The sequence below is a fragment of the Nilaparvata lugens genome, chromosome 10 (assembly GCF_014356525.2).
Source record: "Nilaparvata lugens isolate BPH chromosome 10, ASM1435652v1, whole genome shotgun sequence".
NCBI lineage: Eukaryota > Metazoa > Arthropoda > Insecta > Hemiptera > Delphacidae > Nilaparvata > Nilaparvata lugens.
In genome coordinates, this window is record NC_052513.1 from 11,004,352 (window position 1) to 11,023,131 (window position 18,780).

General features: G+C 33.3%; 1 protein-coding gene across 4 annotated transcripts in view; it reads right to left on the reverse strand.

Annotated features, from left to right (window-relative positions):
- The window catches only part of LOC111054732 (GATOR complex protein Iml1), a 51,832-nt gene that overhangs the window by 11,530 nt on the left and 21,522 nt on the right, over positions 1–18,780 (reverse strand). For 2 of the 4 annotated variants that reach the window (XM_022341828.2, XM_022341829.2), the window contains 10 exons: positions 17,425–17,627; positions 16,682–16,856; positions 13,398–13,601; positions 10,716–10,802; positions 8,728–8,801; positions 7,935–8,048; positions 5,640–5,853; positions 3,076–3,181; positions 2,186–2,323; positions 75–235 (listed from right to left, as the gene is read on the reverse strand). In XM_022341828.2, the coding sequence (XP_022197520.2) occupies positions 75–235; positions 2,186–2,323; positions 3,076–3,181; positions 5,640–5,853; positions 7,935–8,048; positions 8,728–8,801; positions 10,716–10,802; positions 13,398–13,601; positions 16,682–16,856; positions 17,425–17,627 (1,476 nt within the window). Of the gene's footprint in view, positions 1–74; positions 236–2,185; positions 2,324–3,075; positions 3,182–5,639; positions 5,854–7,934; positions 8,049–8,727; positions 8,802–10,715; positions 10,803–12,156; positions 12,205–13,397; positions 13,602–16,681; positions 16,857–17,424; positions 17,628–18,780 lie in introns of all 4 variants that reach the window. The other 2 variants (XM_022341830.2, XM_022341831.2) reach the window with 2 other exon arrangements.

The following is an 18,780-nucleotide window of genomic DNA, read 5'->3' on the forward strand; positions in this document are numbered from 1 at the left end:
TATATGTGTGTTTCCCATTACTTTAATCAATGCAAATAGTTTGAAGTGATTGTCTGTATAGAAGAAGAAATTACCAGTTCAGAAACAATGGACCCAGAAGCGGCAACCCACTGCACTTCTATCTCGTAGGCCTGATAAGGATGGTAGATGTCCTGGTACTTGGCGTGGCCCCACTCGATGCGGTCACTCTTGCCCTGCACGTCAATCTCCAAGTGCGTCTGCTTATACGAGGGAGCTGTAAACAGATTGAAGGTCATTCAAAATAAAATTAAATACATTTATATTTTATTGGACGAATATAAAAATGAATAGTTTCAGTAAATACCCTGAAGTCGAATTTGAATTTTCGTTCTGATCTATATATATAAAAGCGAAATGGCACTCACTCACTGACTGACTCACTCACTCACTCACTCACTCACTCACTCACTCGCATAACTAAAAATCTACCGGACCAAAAACGTTCAAATTTGGTAGGTATGTTCAGTTGGCCCTTTAGAGGCGCACTAAGAAATCTTTTGGCAATATTTTAACTCTAAGGGTTGTTTTTAAGGGTTTAAAGTTCGTCTTTTAGCATGTATATTCTTCTTCTCCCAATCTCTTAATTATAATTGAAATTTCCATATCATATGTTACTATAGAACTATAATCTAGATAGAGTACCTCTTCGAAACAGTTGTTAACTGGCAACTAAATTAATAATTTTGTCAGGTTGGCATTAAGTTGAGTTGACTATGTTAGGTTGGCACCAAGTTGAAGATTTAAATGCATCTTGGAGGAAGGAAGGTGCACCTTCCTTCCTCCAAGAAATGCATTTATCGCGAAAAAATTGATTGGGCACTGCTACTTCAATCCTGGGAATATTATATTACTAGCAGTCAGGCTCGCTTCGCTCGAAATATCCGTTTAGCCAGACGTTTAGTCTGGACCCCCGACTGGATCGTCCTAACATATGATAAAAATGCTCAAATAATGAAAAATGCAGGCGAGCGAAGCGAGCCTGCTGATATCATTCTTGGACAATCCAGTCGGGGGTCCAGGGGGCGGAGCCCCCTGGCTAGACGGATGTGGCGAGCGAAGCGAGCCTGACGGCTAGTAGTTATTATAAACTAGCAGGTGATCTTGTAGCAGGTGATAGTAGGTAACTTGACCTACTAACATCTTGAAGAATTTAAAATAAGCCTATAACCTAATTGAGAGAATCTATATGCAAAATTCTAAGTTAATCAAACGAGTAGTTCAGACGTGATGATGCGTCATTCGTGAATTTCCTATCCCGAACGTGTATAAACCAATTCTTTACTTTATTATATTAAAGATTTCAAGTTAATCAGTCCAGTAGTTCAGACGTGATGATGCGTCATTCGTGAATTTCCTATCCCGTACGTGTATAAGCCAATTCTTTACTTTATTATATTATAGATTAATAGCAATTGAATGATTGCCAAACTGTCTTTAATCCATCCATCTGGAATTAATTTATTAATCTACAAGAATATTATACAATAAACATGAAACTATTACCTTAAAATAAGAATTTTATATGATATAACAAAAATACTTATGGTAATACTTATTTTTATATTAAAAATACAACTACTAAAATGATGAGGCCTACATATTATATTATTTTGTTATTGATGTTTTCTGTTATCAGTCTTGATAGTTTTGTATATTATATTCTACAGTATAATATTTTTGTACAGGAAATATTTTGAAATAGTTTAGGCTACCATACCTGTTCTTTACAAATTCGTATTAATTTTTTTCATAAATAAGTAGATAACCATAGAATTTAAGACGTCTCTGGGCCTAGCCTACAAAATTTATTGAGAATTGCTCATGACAATTGATATTCTGACATTTACGACATACGTTTACACTGATAATTGATGTTATAGCATACATTAATTTACTTAGTTTACATAGCATGTAAATCAAATAATTCACATAGCTTGATGGTAGATGCAACTGGCGATATTTCTTCGTTGCACGAGGAAGGTTACATTACATAGTATATATTAAATAAAAAATCGTTGTATAAAATCACAACATCTTTTGAAAAGAATTTTTCCGAAGTCATTCTTCTATCCTTAAGAAAGTTTATGAGTTCCAAATGTTTATAAACGTCATTGCAGTAATTTGAATTAGAAAAGAGAGGAACTAGATTGATAAGAACGCTCACCTCTACATTCGACAAGGCCACAAGATGGAAGTTTCTTTGTTAGAAAAGTAGGCACAGGAGGTACAGGCTGCGGCGGCTTCATCTCAACTTCCAGCCATTCATTTTCAAACTTTTTCACATCTCCAGATGGCTCAAAATCTGAAATAAATTCAAGCAAATTTTCCTATTATTGATGATCAATCATTATTGAGAAATGTAAATTTATAATATTGTAACTCATAATGAGAAATTAAATAATTTGAATTACAGATAAATTAAAGTTGTTCACAAAAATACTTTGTAATCGGCATAAAATAGAAACCAGGATTCCTTCTCTCCTCCACAGATTACCAGTTAGCTCAAAATTTAAAATAAATTCGAACTGACCACGTTACTCAAAATTACGATACTTTTTGAAAATTGAAAAATTGAATTGTTGAGAATAATTATGATCAGCAATATTTTTTCCAACATACTCTTACTTCCTCCTCTCAATCTTCTTTCTCTCTCAACCTTCAAAAGTTGAGATATTCAACTTGAATATCCAAAAATAAGAGTTCAACAATTTTTAAATTTCATTGCAATATTATATTTTTCAGGTTGAGTTCAAGAAATAGAAAATCCTAAATTTGCAAGAAACTATAACGGAAAGTGACTTTAAATCTAAAATGTTGTGAAAAATAAGTGTTACTTAAAAGGGTACTTAAATTTTCAAATTTCATGTAACTGTAATGGAATATAAATTAAATAGGAAAATATAGTGATGATATTACAGTAAACAGTAATGTATTCAAACAAATAGTAAACAAAAAAACAGTATTGTATTCAATTATCTGTAATATCATTTGTGTAACGGAATTTGTTATGTAAGTGATATCATTGAATAAAACTTGATTTGATTTGATATTTACCTTTCTCCTTTTCCATTGGTGTGAAAAAGTACAGGTAAAAGCCACCAATGAACGGAAACTGCATATCTCCCGATGCATGGCAAAGCAGCCTTTCTTGTCGCATATTCTAAAAAACAAAACAGAACCTCGCCTCGAATCAACTCTATTTCTCTTATAGTAAGCATACTAAATGATCGAAACAGTCGAAACATCGATTAATTTGTAAGGATAGCAGTAAGTTATACAAAAACTATTAAATATATATCAAAAACTAATTATATGCAGAGTTGAGCAATGTATGAGGGATTTTTGAAAAGCTGTTAAATAAGCCCACTCATTTTTGAACGAAACTAAATTTTTTCTACAGTTTGTACCTTGGATGTTGCTATTTTGATAATAATAATATCGAGTGACCTGGCTGGCTCAGGTCTGGAGTCTTGGGTTTTCAGATCGCAACTGATCAATTTCAGGGCCTCTGACATGACCTAACGACTGCTTTTTAGGCAGATAGGACCGAAGATTAATGTGTCTGTAACCGCCCTTGATGGGGGTTGAAGATATCTTATTATTACTTCAAGGGAGTCATGGTAACCGGATAGACAACAGCATTGTATTACCTAAAGAATTTCTCATTTATTATGCCAATTACTTGAAATTTAAAGAAGGAAATTCACAGTACATTTTATTAAAATATTATTCTTACAAAAACTACTTGCCAATAAGATTCTGCTAACTATAAAATTTTACTATACAACAAGATCATCTCTAGGGTTTCGGTCGGGTGAAAATGTTTTATCAAGAGCTGGAAATTTTGGCACTCATCCACAGCTATCACTCCCACTGGTAATCCCAAACCACAAGACACTCACGTATATCATAATGCCGGAAAACTAACTCAACTTTTTGCAATATGATTTTGGATCCGCTCGGTATCTCGGTTGTTCAACGACTGTTCCCCCTCTCGACGTGAGTGTGGTGGAAGGCCTAGGGCCCTGCTGCTAGTGGAGCAGTGAGTCGGTTGTCACTTGATTGGGAAAGCGGATCTGCAACCAGGTGTGCAGTATTCCTCTCTGAAAATATCTACAGGCTACCGCACATCCGCCGTGTCCTTGCCTCGTGGAGCCAGCCCCCTCATCCCTCACAACTAGCAAATATCCCTCAATTTGCTGCTTCTCACAGTCGTGCACACATAACTTAGCACAATCTTATTGTCGCTGCAATAATACTACTTACTCACTAAATTATATTTTCACACTAAAGTCCAACTACGGAAATTGTTATTTTAATATCAGAGTCTTTTCTCCTGAAAAAATCTTAAATCTAAAACACACAAAAAAATCAATCAATAAAATAAGCACTTAAACCCTAACCATGTCACATGTCCTTCCGAAATACGGGAGTGACCCGAGAAAAATATCTTTTCGCCACACTACACAGAAAGCAGCTGTTTTCCAGTCCCTACGTAGATCTGAAAGACATTGTTTGCAGAAGACTCTCGTCTGACGTCAGAACAGGTTTCTTTCCGGCCTAGGCCGGAAAGAGTACCCTTTCCAGCCGCTAACATGGAACTAAGAAGGTGATCAAAAAACAGCTGATAAAAAACTTTTCATTATTTGTGTTCATTATTCAATAATTAAAACATTTATAATAATATCATCTTATTGTCATTTGAAAGAATAAAAAAGTATAAACTCAACCTCCCACATAATTGAACATCATATTTTAGGTTATTTAGACAAATCAGAATAAAAAATAAAAATACTTGGACAATTTCCTGATATTCAGATTACCTCAGATTTGCTAGAGCTATATATATATATATATATATAATATATATATATATATATATATATATATAATATGTTTTTCCGGCTCTCAATCTTTTCTAGTCCTCGGCCTACGGCCTCGGACTTGAAAACCGATTTCGAGCCGGAAAAATCTCATTTTCTGCTCTAGGTGCGAAATATACTATTTTAATCATAATAAGAGTTGAAAAAATTATGAAGTACTGAAAATAACATCTGTTATCATCTGATATTCATACTCCTTCGAAGTGTTGTTTTGATTGCCTCAAAGCTCAATCAACAAGCCACATACACTTGAAGCCTTCTGTGAGGCATTAATACAAGAAATGTGCCTGTTGATTCTCCACCAAATTATTAAAAAAAAAGAATTGTGTATCATTGAATCAATACAATAATAAAGAATAAAGAAATTTGAGCAATAGCACGTGTAACGCTTCAGAGGAGTATGAATAACTTATTAAAACTTCCACATGAACTGAACTGAATAATTTCCTTTAACTTCATTACCACACAATTCATTACACTTACACTCACACACTTCATTACCATACATGCGTTTATGTACCAAGACAGACGTCACCTAACAGACGTTATTTTCCGTACATAATAAATGTTTCAATTTTTTAAACTGTCAATATTATCAAAATGGCATCATCCAAGGTACATACTGGTACTGGGGAAAAATTGAGTTTTGTTCAAAAATGAGTATTCAACAGCTATTACAAATCCTTCATACTCAAAATAGGTAGTGTAATATTATTGATGAACTGAGACTTGTACCTCAAGAATGGCTAGGGCCTGACTGTGAGTGGTGACACCCTCCATGTGAGCGATGAGCCATCGGATGCAGTCTGCGCTGACGAACACGTTGTTGGGCAGATTGGGGTGGGGACTGAGCAGGTCGATGCCTGTGGTCGGCTGCTGCATCGCCTCCACGATCTCCGCCAGGCTGGCCGACTCCTTCACAAGCACTGCGTCCAGCGGTGATAATGGACTGCAATTCACAAACTAATCGGTCAACCTGTATCCAATAATAATATTATTGTTGAGAATTTGATTGTTTGAGAAGAGATGTGGTATCTCTCTATAATTGAAAGAGTAATACGTTGATGTTGTCAATTTTGGATAAAAAATATCATAAAGTGAAATAGTGTGAATATAAGGAATTATTATTGAAACAGCTTTTCTCAGCTTAACTCAGCAATAATTGAAAGAATAAGGCGTTGATGTTTTCAATACCACTATATTTATTCAAAATCAATTTGAACTACAGAACCAGATTTCATGGCAACACCTGCACTAGGTGTAATTTAAATTGATTTTGAACAAGTGTTGACAACATCAACGTCTTATTATTTCAATTTTTTGAGTCAAGCTGAGTTAAGCTGTCTCAAAAGTAATTCCTTATATTCACTCTATTTCACACTATGCCACTTTATGATACTTATTATCCAAAATTTATATGAGTTGTTAATGCTTTTTCCTAAAGTTACGTTGGAAAGTGGCCATTGCTGCACTGATTACAGAACGCAAAGAATCACTTTTCCGCTCTAGTGCGGGAAAAATTTTTCTGCACTCCAGATTTGCAACATGGCAACGCAAAATACTTAGTAGGTTATATGGAGCAACAGTGCAGCAAAATCAAATGAAGTTGGTAACAGTGACTGCTGTGGCTGCTATAGTGAGCAGACGTGCAACGAAGCACAACGCGCTAATTATTACATTATATATTATAACCAAGGACAACGAGGACTTTAGGATTTTAGGATTAAGGTTTTTATCAATAATAAAATTACACAGAAAAACATTTGATGGATTTCAGGCAATTTTACCCACAATTACCCACTTTTCATATTCAATGGTAACTGTAGGAAAAACTTAATGTGAAATACGTGCGCAAAGTTCCTCTGCTGCACTCAAGAAACCATTCCGCCCTCGCCTACGGCTCGGGCGTAAACGTTTCTTTCGGTGCAGCAAACTGTCACTTTGCGCACTAGTTGCACAAATAACTATTTAAAACGATCCCTGGATAGTCAATATTATTGTACAATATCAGTAACTACTTAAATATTATCTGGCTACACAACATTCTTTTAATTTTAGTTGTGTAGCCTCATGTTATACGTAGGTACTGATATAGTACAATATTATTGACTGTCTAGGGACCGTTCAATGTGATAATTTAGCTGTCATTTGAATAGTACGGCCCCAGGCGACCGACTTCCTTATTTCCTTATAAACCAGATCTGAAATTTGTCATTTTGCATGAATCGACAAAAATGAAAAAAAAAAACATTATTCGTACAATGAGATTTATAGAATTCAATATAATATAGAATAGATAGTAGGACAAATTACGAACGAATGATATAAAATGTATTAATGAATGAGAATATCATCCGCTAAGAGTGTTTAAAAATAAAAACTTGACTAGGAATTTCTCGTGAAGAATAGTTTTACTAGTTCATAGAGGTTTGTAAAAGGAGTTTTATAAAAAGATTTTTCAATTAAAATTTCTTTTTAAATCTCTTCTTAACCAAAATTAGAGTTAGAATTTCCACAGTCTTCGCCAAAAATTATTCTCTTTAAAATTATTCTCTTTTAGACTAACCACTAATGTGATTGACACAGTTATGTGCAAATAACGGTCAACATGATCGTAAACAATTTCAATGGTTGACAAATTGTATGCGAATAAACATTATTTTTGTGCGAGAATTACTGATTATCTGTTAACTAAGAAACCAACAGTGTTGAAAGTTCGGTTTAAATTAGGAATGAAGGATGGGTGCAATGCACCAAGAATCCAATATATTCTAGGTACATTTGATGGTGGATGTATTCACGATCTTGAGTTAGCTTGCGAATAGCTCGTATAAATCCAACATCGTGAGGAATCTTTTTCAAGTTAAATGAGCTCCGAGAAAAATAATTATTGTTCTTATCGATTATAGATTAAAATTAAATTTAAGAACGAAACGTATAGTTTAGATCTGAAATTCCTTTAATATTGTAGAAGAAATAATTGGAGAAGAGCTACTTTTTAGGAAAGAATGAGTGAGTTTGTTGTCTGACCTGTCCTGATCGCCTGAATCATTATGATCATTGTCAACGGAGAGTGTTGAAATGGGAATGATCATGTCCATGGCTGGAGAGGCTCTTCCACGTTCCATCACCTTTGACCCTGACCTTAAACATCAAATCACTCTCAAAAATTATCTTCAGGAAAAATCAAATATATTACAACAGTAATCAATTGAAAAAATCAAATCATACTACAACATTGATTTAATCTAATTTTATTAAACAAATCGTTCTCCAGAATTCTTCAATTGGTAAAATCAATTCATAATGCAGAATAATTTATTATCATCTTTCGAAGAAATCAAAACATATGCCTACAGAAAAAACATCTACTGAAGAAATGAAACTATACACAACATTCATGTATCGGATAATATTTGATTAATTTATTATTTGATTAATGTTCATTAACAACAACGTCAATTTTTTAGAAAAATGCTATGTTTTCTGAATAAATTAAAATTTATAATTATTTCAAATATGAATATGCTTTAATAGAATATTCAATGAACAGTGACCTAACATTAATGAGCGCAGTATATATTTATGGATAAGTGTAGTGCGTTTGCGGTCATTACGGTTTATGAAATTTGTTTGCTTGATTTCTTATTTTTCAAAGTATCTAATAATTCTAAGTTGCAAATTGCAAATCAATCCTTATCTGGGATTATAACAATGATTCAAATTATTAGTTGAATAGCTGATTCTGAATAAGATTAGAGTAATATGAAGACCAAAATTTCTGATTAAATATTAATCTTGATAGAAGATTTGTAGAGCTCACCTTGGTCTAGGCTTATCAGGCAGTCGATTACTACCAAGTCGATCTCTGTATGGAGAATTTCCCACGACACTATTCTGAAATAATATTGGAAAATTTGATAGATTTTCAGAATAATTGAAGTACGGACAGCGAAACGAAACTATTCATACACTTACACTACTAACTTACTTGGTAAATTTTATACTTAATTATTTCAACCAAAAGACTGTAGGCCTTTTTATCCAATTAACCTTTTTTGCCCTGGAGTGGGATGATATTGAAAATATCAATTTGTGCATTAACAGTAATCCTAAATACAAACAGAATTATGACAATATCATTAATCATTTATATTTATTACACATAAATTTATGTGAACTTTATTATACAAATAACACATTTAATTAGCCACTTGTAGAAGAGGCACATAGAAACAAAAAAAAGCGTAGTAAAAATTTGTAAAGTAAGAATATCACTGTGAAATAGTAGAAAACAAAGACCACATAATTATTGATTAATGTTTTGCAATATTGTCACACCTTTTTGCAATACAACTAAATCTATTAGATACAATTAATTTAATTAAATAGTCTGATGCACCTAGAACTGGATACAGGCCAAGTTTCAAGAGTATAAACTGTAGAATTCATGAAAAATAAAATAGAATAATGAATATAAATATTAATTTTATAAGATGGTGGAGGTGAAATACATTCTCAAGCAAATTTTCGTAATAATTTCCAAAGCAATAGAATTATTTCAAGCACCATGCAATTAAAAAGCACAAGTTCGAACGCTTAAGCCTTTCTTAAATAGCAGACTCAAAAAGCATAGAAAAAATTAATTCCAGTTAAATTTCAATTTTATAGCGAATGCTATTGCTAAGAAGTATTTTTTGAGTTTTCATGCTATTTTCCCATAATGCTTTTCACAGAATGTAACTATTTAGACAACAATATACGATATTTCTTTGGCAACAATTCAAGTGGAATTTTGAATTGGACAGAAGGAGAAATGAACCAGTGATATCTTAATTATAAGAATATTATTGAGAATGAGTTATACGAAGGTGATCCACTATTTGTTTGATTGATTTTCAATTGAAGTAGAGCAAAAATTGTATTCTTGGCTAAGGGCCAAGACACAGGAGGCGTTCTTCGGACGAGTCGGCACGGCACAACAAAACAGGAAGCTTTCTGATTGGCTGATTTGGTTGTCGTATCGAGTGAGCTTCCTGTCCTAACGAGCCGTGCCGACTCAACTAAAAACGCTTCGTGTGTCTTGGTCCTAATCTTCTAAGCTTAGCCACCGTTCTGAGCTAGCCACCGTTCTTGAAATGAACATGATGAAATTGAGCTGAAACATAATTCCCAAGAGTATACCGGTGATAAATTCTTCCAGAGGAATAAATGTGTAAGCAACCTCTCGAAAATCATACAAAAATACACTGATTGAAGCTAGAGATAATACGAATTTCATGCTTCCAACGGAAAAGAGATTGGTTATGAATACACAAAGTAAGATTCCTGCTGAATAGTGACTGATATTACTGAAATTATGTTAGAAAATATATTGTTTGGGTTCTGCGAAGACAGTAAATCTCAAAACTTTCCGTGCAGAAGAACTATTGTATTGATTGAATGCATGAGGAGTCTGAATAAATGGATACATCAAGTGACTTTTGTGAACTTTTAAAACCCAATAAGAATCCTCTGCATATAAATGTGTTCATAATGAAACGATATGACAATGATACTTTCGATTTGATGACAACTTACAAAGCCAACCAACCGCATTCTCGAACCCACAGCTATTGGAAACTTCTCCCAGTATCTATGTACAGTAATTACAAAATATGTACACAATTCATGAAATGACAGTTTTTGCACAGAAATAGGAACACCAATAGAAATGACGGGAGCCAAACCGTGTTCCATCCAACACCAAAAGCGTCCATGATAACCAACCACGCGTTGAAGTCATGTTGCATAGATTGTGATAAATTGTACCTGCAAATAATTAGAATGCAAGACTGCACTTGTGCTGTGCCTTCTACGCGTCGGATGCGAGGGCATATTCAAACAGGACAAGTCCAGCTAAAATAACATGCCGTACAAAACAATTACTACAATGGAACAAAACAGCAACACAAAATTATACAAACTAATGTAACAAATAAATGGTTAACACACGAATAAAGTATGTGGGTGCAGATCTATGACGATTTTAAGGCAGTGATAGAGTGATGTGGGTTTACTTTTGGATTATTGATAAATCTTGAAATGGGAAGAATAAATTAAAATAAAAATATTATCTAGTATAATTTTATTTCATTTCAATAATTTAGTAGTAGCCCTACATGAAGAATGAAGTATGTTTTCATGTTTCCTACAAATTAAACATTGAACTAGTGAGTGGAAGAATACAATAAGCAGTACACATAGAGAATTGGAGGATACGAAATGTTCATATAGATTTTCATAAACTACAGGTTTTACGATTGTTACTAGAGAATATATAACATTTGTTCCTAGATTCTCGGCCCAATAAAATGAGTTACAACTTGAGCCTTGAGGCTACCGAATAACGGAGTTGTTAGATCGTGTGAGGTTGCGATTTTTAAATCTGGAAACTTTGCTTTTCGGTCGGTTGGAGACTCAAGATTCAAATTATTTTACAATGACTGTAGGGTTATGGGGTTGTAGGTTGTAAAATCTAGGAGCAATAGCAATAGATATTTTAGTTAGAGACGTTTTTTTAATGAACTTGAAATAGCTTTACTATAAGTTGTAGAGTTTTATCATATAAGAATACTGGAGACACCTTAATTATAGAGGAGTTATCTAACGTATACAGGTATCAATCAATAATTGGGCAGAATAAATTTTGAGCAAACTAGCATAATATCTGACAGACCCAAATGTTACCGAATCTTTCCTGTTAACGGAATTAGTTTCATAGACAAAATGCTTTGATAATTTAAATGCAGTTAGAAATTTGGTAGTAGTTGCTCGGCTAAGGTCTGTCTTCAATAATTTAGAACGAATTTCAAACCAACCCAATTAGTAAACTGATCACATTCAGATTTTACATTATCGTTCAAGTATTTTTAAAGGACAATTTGATAATTTAATTTACTAGCACACAGCTAGCAGCATTAATACTACAAAGAACTACTAGCACCCTAACAAAAATATAGTTTTTACTATTATTACTTGAATAAGGAATACATTCATGTGAATGTAATGGATGATAATGACTTCAGTTTTTTCCGATTACACTAATAACCATTGATATCGGAAGAAATTTGTATATAATTATTGAATGAAACAGATATTTTTTTGAATTTAGTATAACATACTTTTTACTCATGTTAAAACGCCTGTAATTTTGACAAGTTAGCTCATCACCAAAACAACCTAATCAGTGGAAAATATCCACAGTACTTACAAGTTTATTCAACTTATTGCAGGTGGCATCTATTAATGCCCAATCATTCTGAAAAACATCAACACATAGATTTGATTGTACACTAAGATATATTAGCTGACTTAATAATTCGTATGCATTCCGGTAATTTGCAAGTACTATGCATTATTACATGCTAACATTTATAATAAGATAACAAAACTTCTTACGCTGCATCTGAATCAAATACAGTATTTTTTTAAATCAATTCAAATTGCATTGACATTCAAGAAAAATGAGTAGAAAATAGCATACAACATGTAATAAGCATAGCTACTATATTTGCATGAACACATTTATTGTGCAATAGAATTTGAATATAACACAGCATTCCCATATACAGCGAGAGTTTGAATGCAAATAATAATTGAAAGTACATTAATACATTACACAGAACTAGCAATTAAATTAATAGTTGAATATTTCTATCACATTTAAACATCAATTCACCAGATGAAAAAACTAGCTAACTATCAGTAATCTAGTAACATCTTAGTTAGTTAAACATTAATAAAAGTAGTACATTTTTTTAAACTGCACGACAGATATTGCATTTTGTGGAACATTACTTAAAGGTGAAATACAATGAATTCGAGGTGAACCAATAAATAAGTGTAGTGTGGTTAGTTAATGAGCGAACTAAAAAGTGATAAAACGTGTGAAACAACTTTAGGCTCGCAGTGCTAGTTGTAAAATTGTTTTCTTTCTGTATGCTATTTAAATAGTATGTAGAAGCTGGAAAAAATAAAATGGATCAATTTGGGAATTAAATTTCTCAATATTCATGTTTTAAAAACTGACCGAATGTACTACTGTACAATGAAATGTCCTGATTTTCCATCAGTTTTCATTTTCTACTTAAATCTCAATACTTCAGATAATTTCCTTCAACATAAACTCCGCCAAAATCTTAATGTTTCGAGATCAATTGAGAAAATATGATAAAATGCTAATACAATAGAATAAGAAAATCACTTATTCATCTCATAGATTGATTGCGAACATCAGCCTGTCACTTGAACTTTTTCATTTGACGTTACATTCAAGTTTATTCGAAGATAAGTCTCAGGTCCCAAATGTATTTTCAAATAAAAATGAAATAAATGAATAAGCAGATAAAACAAGATAAATTGTATAAAAATTAAGCAACTTGAAAAAAGCTGATTCATTAGTAAGTTGAGCTGTACATCAAACGGCGTTCTCAATTAATGAAAGAGCATCACCTTGTGTTTCTTGGAGATGGATGGTCTCTTCATTTTGTTCACCCACGTTTCTATGAACCGCAGAAAACTTTCAGACATCTGAGTCTGTTCTTCCAAGGACAATGGAGCGTAGAGATCGCAAAATTCGGACCCTTCTAGAATTTTCTTCGTAGGTGCTTGACTCAGAGGTAGCAGGTACACTTTGAACCTCCAGTACTTCAAGTTCTGAAACGTTTAATTCGACAAATGACTTTATTATACACTTCAACATTTTTATAGCAACACTGATCAACTATTTATTGAATTCTTCATTTCATAATAATAGCTCGATGAAATCATGCATACAATATTACACTACACATGCTTGGCTTAAAAAGAGATGCTTTTGAAAGCTTCTTTCTACACTTTGCGAATATTTGTAAATGCAAGTAAATAAATCTAGGTAAATTGAACTTCCACTATACACGCAAATACCTTAACTGGAAGAACAATTGCGAAATATTACATAGATCCGAGTTGAATAGAATTTATTGTGTTAATTTATGGATAGAATATAATATTGAAACCAAAACGATTGGCAGCAATATTTACCTTGGTTAATTCGTAATCAGTACTACCTCTGGAGCAGATATAATGATCCAAGTGATTCCAGTTATAGTTTTCCAACTTTTCCGTGTTGAATGACACCCAAGACACTTCATACTTCTCATGATCTGGAGCTTGAAAGCGGTACCTGTACTGGATGTTAAATGGAGGATATGGATGCCTGCAAAATTGTAGAAAGTTCTCAGATTTGTCAAAAATAGGCTAACTTTACAAGTCATGTAAAATTTTAGTAGTTTTTATGTAATTATTAGTAAACTCATAAACCTGTTATCTGAACATTTCATCACTTGCAACATTACAAAATCAAGTATTAAAAGAATAATTCAGTGGATTAAATCAATAAATGTATTTCACCTTCTACATAATTAAATATTTTTCTATTCATTTTTTGTTGTCATCATACTCATTGATATACTATTTCTCACTCTGCAATATGAATAGCAAGCTGAAGTGATAAGTCTATATAGTACTGTACGATAATATACTAATCTAATTTTCGAACTGTTTTGTTACTCGTCGCCAGCACACAAACCAATAAGGTTTTGCTGGTAACGCCAATTAATTTCAAGAAATTTAAACAATTATGTATTTTTTGTACTTTAAAGAGTTTTTTTTTCAATATATAATGTATTGTTTGTGTGTATTATTTTGTGGCAATGAAATTTGATTTGATTTTATGAAAGATAAATATTGTGAGACAGATGAATTGGGTTGTTTTGGTGTTATTACCTAGGCCGGTAGCGTGTGACTTGTATTTCGGAGGCGTTCAACAGCACTATCCGGTGAAAGACTCTTCCGATACTGAGCTTGTACTCCCTGGCCGGCTCCAGGTCCTGAGCGCGCGGACCAATCACAGAGCTGCCACAGTTGTAGCCAGCACCCGGCGTAGCCACGCCCATTGCCGCCGGCGACTCTACTATCAGCTGGAATCCCTGTTAGATAAAATTAATCTTACTCAAATTCATAATTCATTTCCATAAATCATTCACTCATACGCGGAAATTTTGTCTTATTTCAAGATTATTCCTAGTGAATACACAAAGATATAGTGAGATATCACGAGATTTATTAACATTTTTCAACACCTATGGTTTCATATTTGACTAAATATTTGTATTTTCACTAGGAATAATCTTGAAAAAAGACAAAATTAGTAGTCTAAGCCCCAGCGCAAGCAAGAAGCGCTACTTGCTTTGTTCAAAATGTTTGCAGTTTTTTTAAAGCTACTTTATTGTAGCTTTATCTAATAATTTTACTGGTCTACTCAACTTCCACTATACACGCAAATACCTTAACTGGAAGAACAATTGCGAAATATTACATAGATCCGAGTTGAATAGAATTTATTGTGTTAATTTATGGATAGAATATAATATTGAAACCAAAACGATTGGCAGCAATATTTACCTTGGTTAATTCGTAATCAGTACTACCTCTGGAGCAGATATAATGATCCAAGTGATTCCAGTTATAGTTTTCCAACTTTTCCGTGTTGAATGACACCCAAGACACTTCATACTTCTCATGATCTGGAGCTTGAAAGCGGTACCTGTACTGGATGTTAAATGGAGGATATGGATGCCTGCAAAATAGTAGAAAGTTCTCAGATTTGTCAAAAATAGGCTAACTTTACAAGTCATGTAAAATTTTAGTAGTTTTTATGTAATTATTAGTAAACTCATAAACCTGTTATCTGAACATTTCATCAATTGCAACATTACAAAATCAAGTATTAAAAGAATAATTCAGTGGATTAAATCAATAAATGTATTTCACCTTCTACATAATTAATATTTTTCTATTCATTTTTTGTTGTCATCATACTCATTGATATACTATTTCTCACTCTGCAATATGAATAGCAAGCTGAAGTGATAAGTCTATATAGTACTGTACGATAATATACTAATCTAATTTTCGAACTGTTTTGTTACTCGTCGCCAGCACACAAACCAATAAGGTTTTGCAGGTAACGCCAATTAATTTCAAGAAATTTAAACAATTATGTATTTTTTGTACTTTAAAGTGTTTTTTTCTAATATATAATGTATTGTTTGTGTGTATTATTTTGTGGCAATGAAATTTGATTTGATTTTATGAAAGACAAATATTGAGAGACAGATGAATTGGGTTGTTTTAGTGTTATTACCTAGCCGGTAGCGTGTGACTTGTATTTCGGAGGCGTTCAACAGCACTATCCGGTGAAAGACTCTTCCGATACTGAGCTTGTACTCCCTGGCCGGCTCCAGGTCCTGAGCGCGCGGACCAATCACAGAGCTGCCACAGTTGTAGCCTGCACCCGGCGTAGCCACGCCCATTGCCGCCGGCGACTCAACTATCAGCTGGAATCCCTGTTAGATCAAATTAATCTTAATTAAATTCACAATCCTTTCACTTATAACAAGTATACGCGGAAATTTTGTCTTATTTCAAGATTATTCCTAGTGAATACACAAAGATATAGTGAGATATCACGAGATTTATCAACATGTTTCAACACCTATGGTTTCATGTTTGACTATATATTTGTATTTTCAAGTAAATAAATCTAGGTAAATTGAACTTCCACTATACACGCAAATACCTTAACTGGAAGAACAATTGCGAAATATTACATAGATCCGAGTTGAATAGAATTTATTGTGTTAATTTATGGATGGAATATAATATTGAAACCAAAACGATTGACAGCAATTTACCTTGGTTAATTCGTAATCAGTACTACCTCTGGAGCAGATATAATGATCCAAGTGATTCCAGTTATAGTTTTCCAACTTTTCCGTGTTGAATGACACCCAAGACACTTCATACTTCTCATGATCTGGAGCTTGAAAGCGGTACCTGTACTGGATGTTAAATGGAGGATATGGATGCCTGCAAAATAGTAGAAAGTTCTCAGATTTGTCAAAAATAGGCTAACTTTACAAGTCATGTAAAATTTTAGTAGTTTTTATGTAATTATTAGTAAACTCATAAACCTGTTATCTGAACATTTCATCACTTGCAACATTACAAAATCAAGTATTAAAAGAATAATTCAGTGGATTAGATCAATAAATGTATTTCACCTTCTACATAATTAAATATTTTTCTATTCATTTTTTGTTGTCATCATACTCATTGATATACTATTTTTCACTCTGCAATATGAATAGCAAGCTGAAGTGATAAGTCTATATAGTACTGTACGATAATATACTAATCTAATTTTCGAACTGTTTTGTTACTCGTCGCCAGCACACAAACCAATAAGGTTTTGCTGGTAACGCCAATTAATTTCAAGAAATTTAAACAATTATGTATTTTTTGTACTTTAAAGAGTTTTTTTCCAATATATAATGTATTGTTTGTGTGTATTATTTTGTGGCAATGAAATTTGATTTGATTTTATGAAAGATAAATATTGTGAGACAGATGAATTGGGTTGTTTTGGTGTTATTACCTAGGCCGGTAGCGTGTGACTTGTATTTCGGAGGCGTTCAACAGCACTATCCGGTGAAAGACTCTTCCGATACTGAGCTTGTACTCCCTGGCCGGCTCCAGGTCCTGAGCGCGCGGACCAATCACAGAGCTGCCACAGTTGTAGCCAGCACCCGGCGTAGCCACGCCCATTGCCGCCGGCGACTCTACTATCAGCTGGAATCCCTGTTAGATAAAATTAATCTTACTCAAATTCATAATTCATTTCCATAAATCATTCACTCATACGCGGAAATTTTGTCTTATTTCAAGATTATTCCTAGTGAATACACAAAGATATAGTGAGATATCACGAGATTTATTAACATTTTTCAACACCTATGGTTTCATATTTGACTAAATATTTGTATTTTCACTAGGAATAATCTTGAAAAAAGAAAAAATTAGTAGTCTAAGCCCCAGCGCAAGCAAGAAGCGCTACTTGCTTTGTTCAAAATGTTTGCAGTTTTTTTAAAGCTACTTTATTGTAGCTTTATCTAATAATTTTACTGGTCTACTCAACCCCTTCAATAATCACTCAAATCCAAGCATTTATGTCATGAAGTTAGCGACCCACATCCCTAACCCATTTCTGACACAATTGATTTAATTTTTCCACAATAATAATAAACCTGCACATATATGATCAACGATAACCATGGTTTTGGCGTGAACCACACGTGAATTGACCCAATGTTATTAGGTTTTCAAACGCTTTCTAATATAGTATATAAAAGCTTTAACATAATAAAATCTTCTGATATGATCAACATTTTTAATTTAAATAATCAAAACCCACTCTTTGATAGGCCTACAGGTAATTATTCAATTGGTATCTTTAGTCTGCTACCATAACCCAAGGTAAATAGATAGATCTACCTTGGCCATAATCATTCTTGAAAATAAATCTTATGTCAAATGCTTCTGTGAGTTCCACCAAATTTCAAGGATCCGATCTGCTGTCAAAGAGCTACTTTCAAACATTAAAAAGTTTGTTACAGCTAACTGGCAGGGACAGGAGAGAGTGAAACAATTCATACTATGGAGACAACAGTAGGGCAATAAAATAGTTATTTGTATTTCTAGAGTGAAAAATGCCACTTTTTCTCCCTGAAGGGAAAGATTGAACAATTTCCCTGAGGGAGAAAATGCATCTTTCACTCGTGATATGCACAAGAATTTTTCCTCCACCTACATTTTTATAAAAACTGCAAATAAAATAATATTTTAAAAACTTACGTGACCAGTCCAGTAACAATGTGTTACAACATAACCTAAAAGTAAACCGATGGAAGTAATCACAATTTACCACCGACAGCGCTATACGCTATCTGCCGGA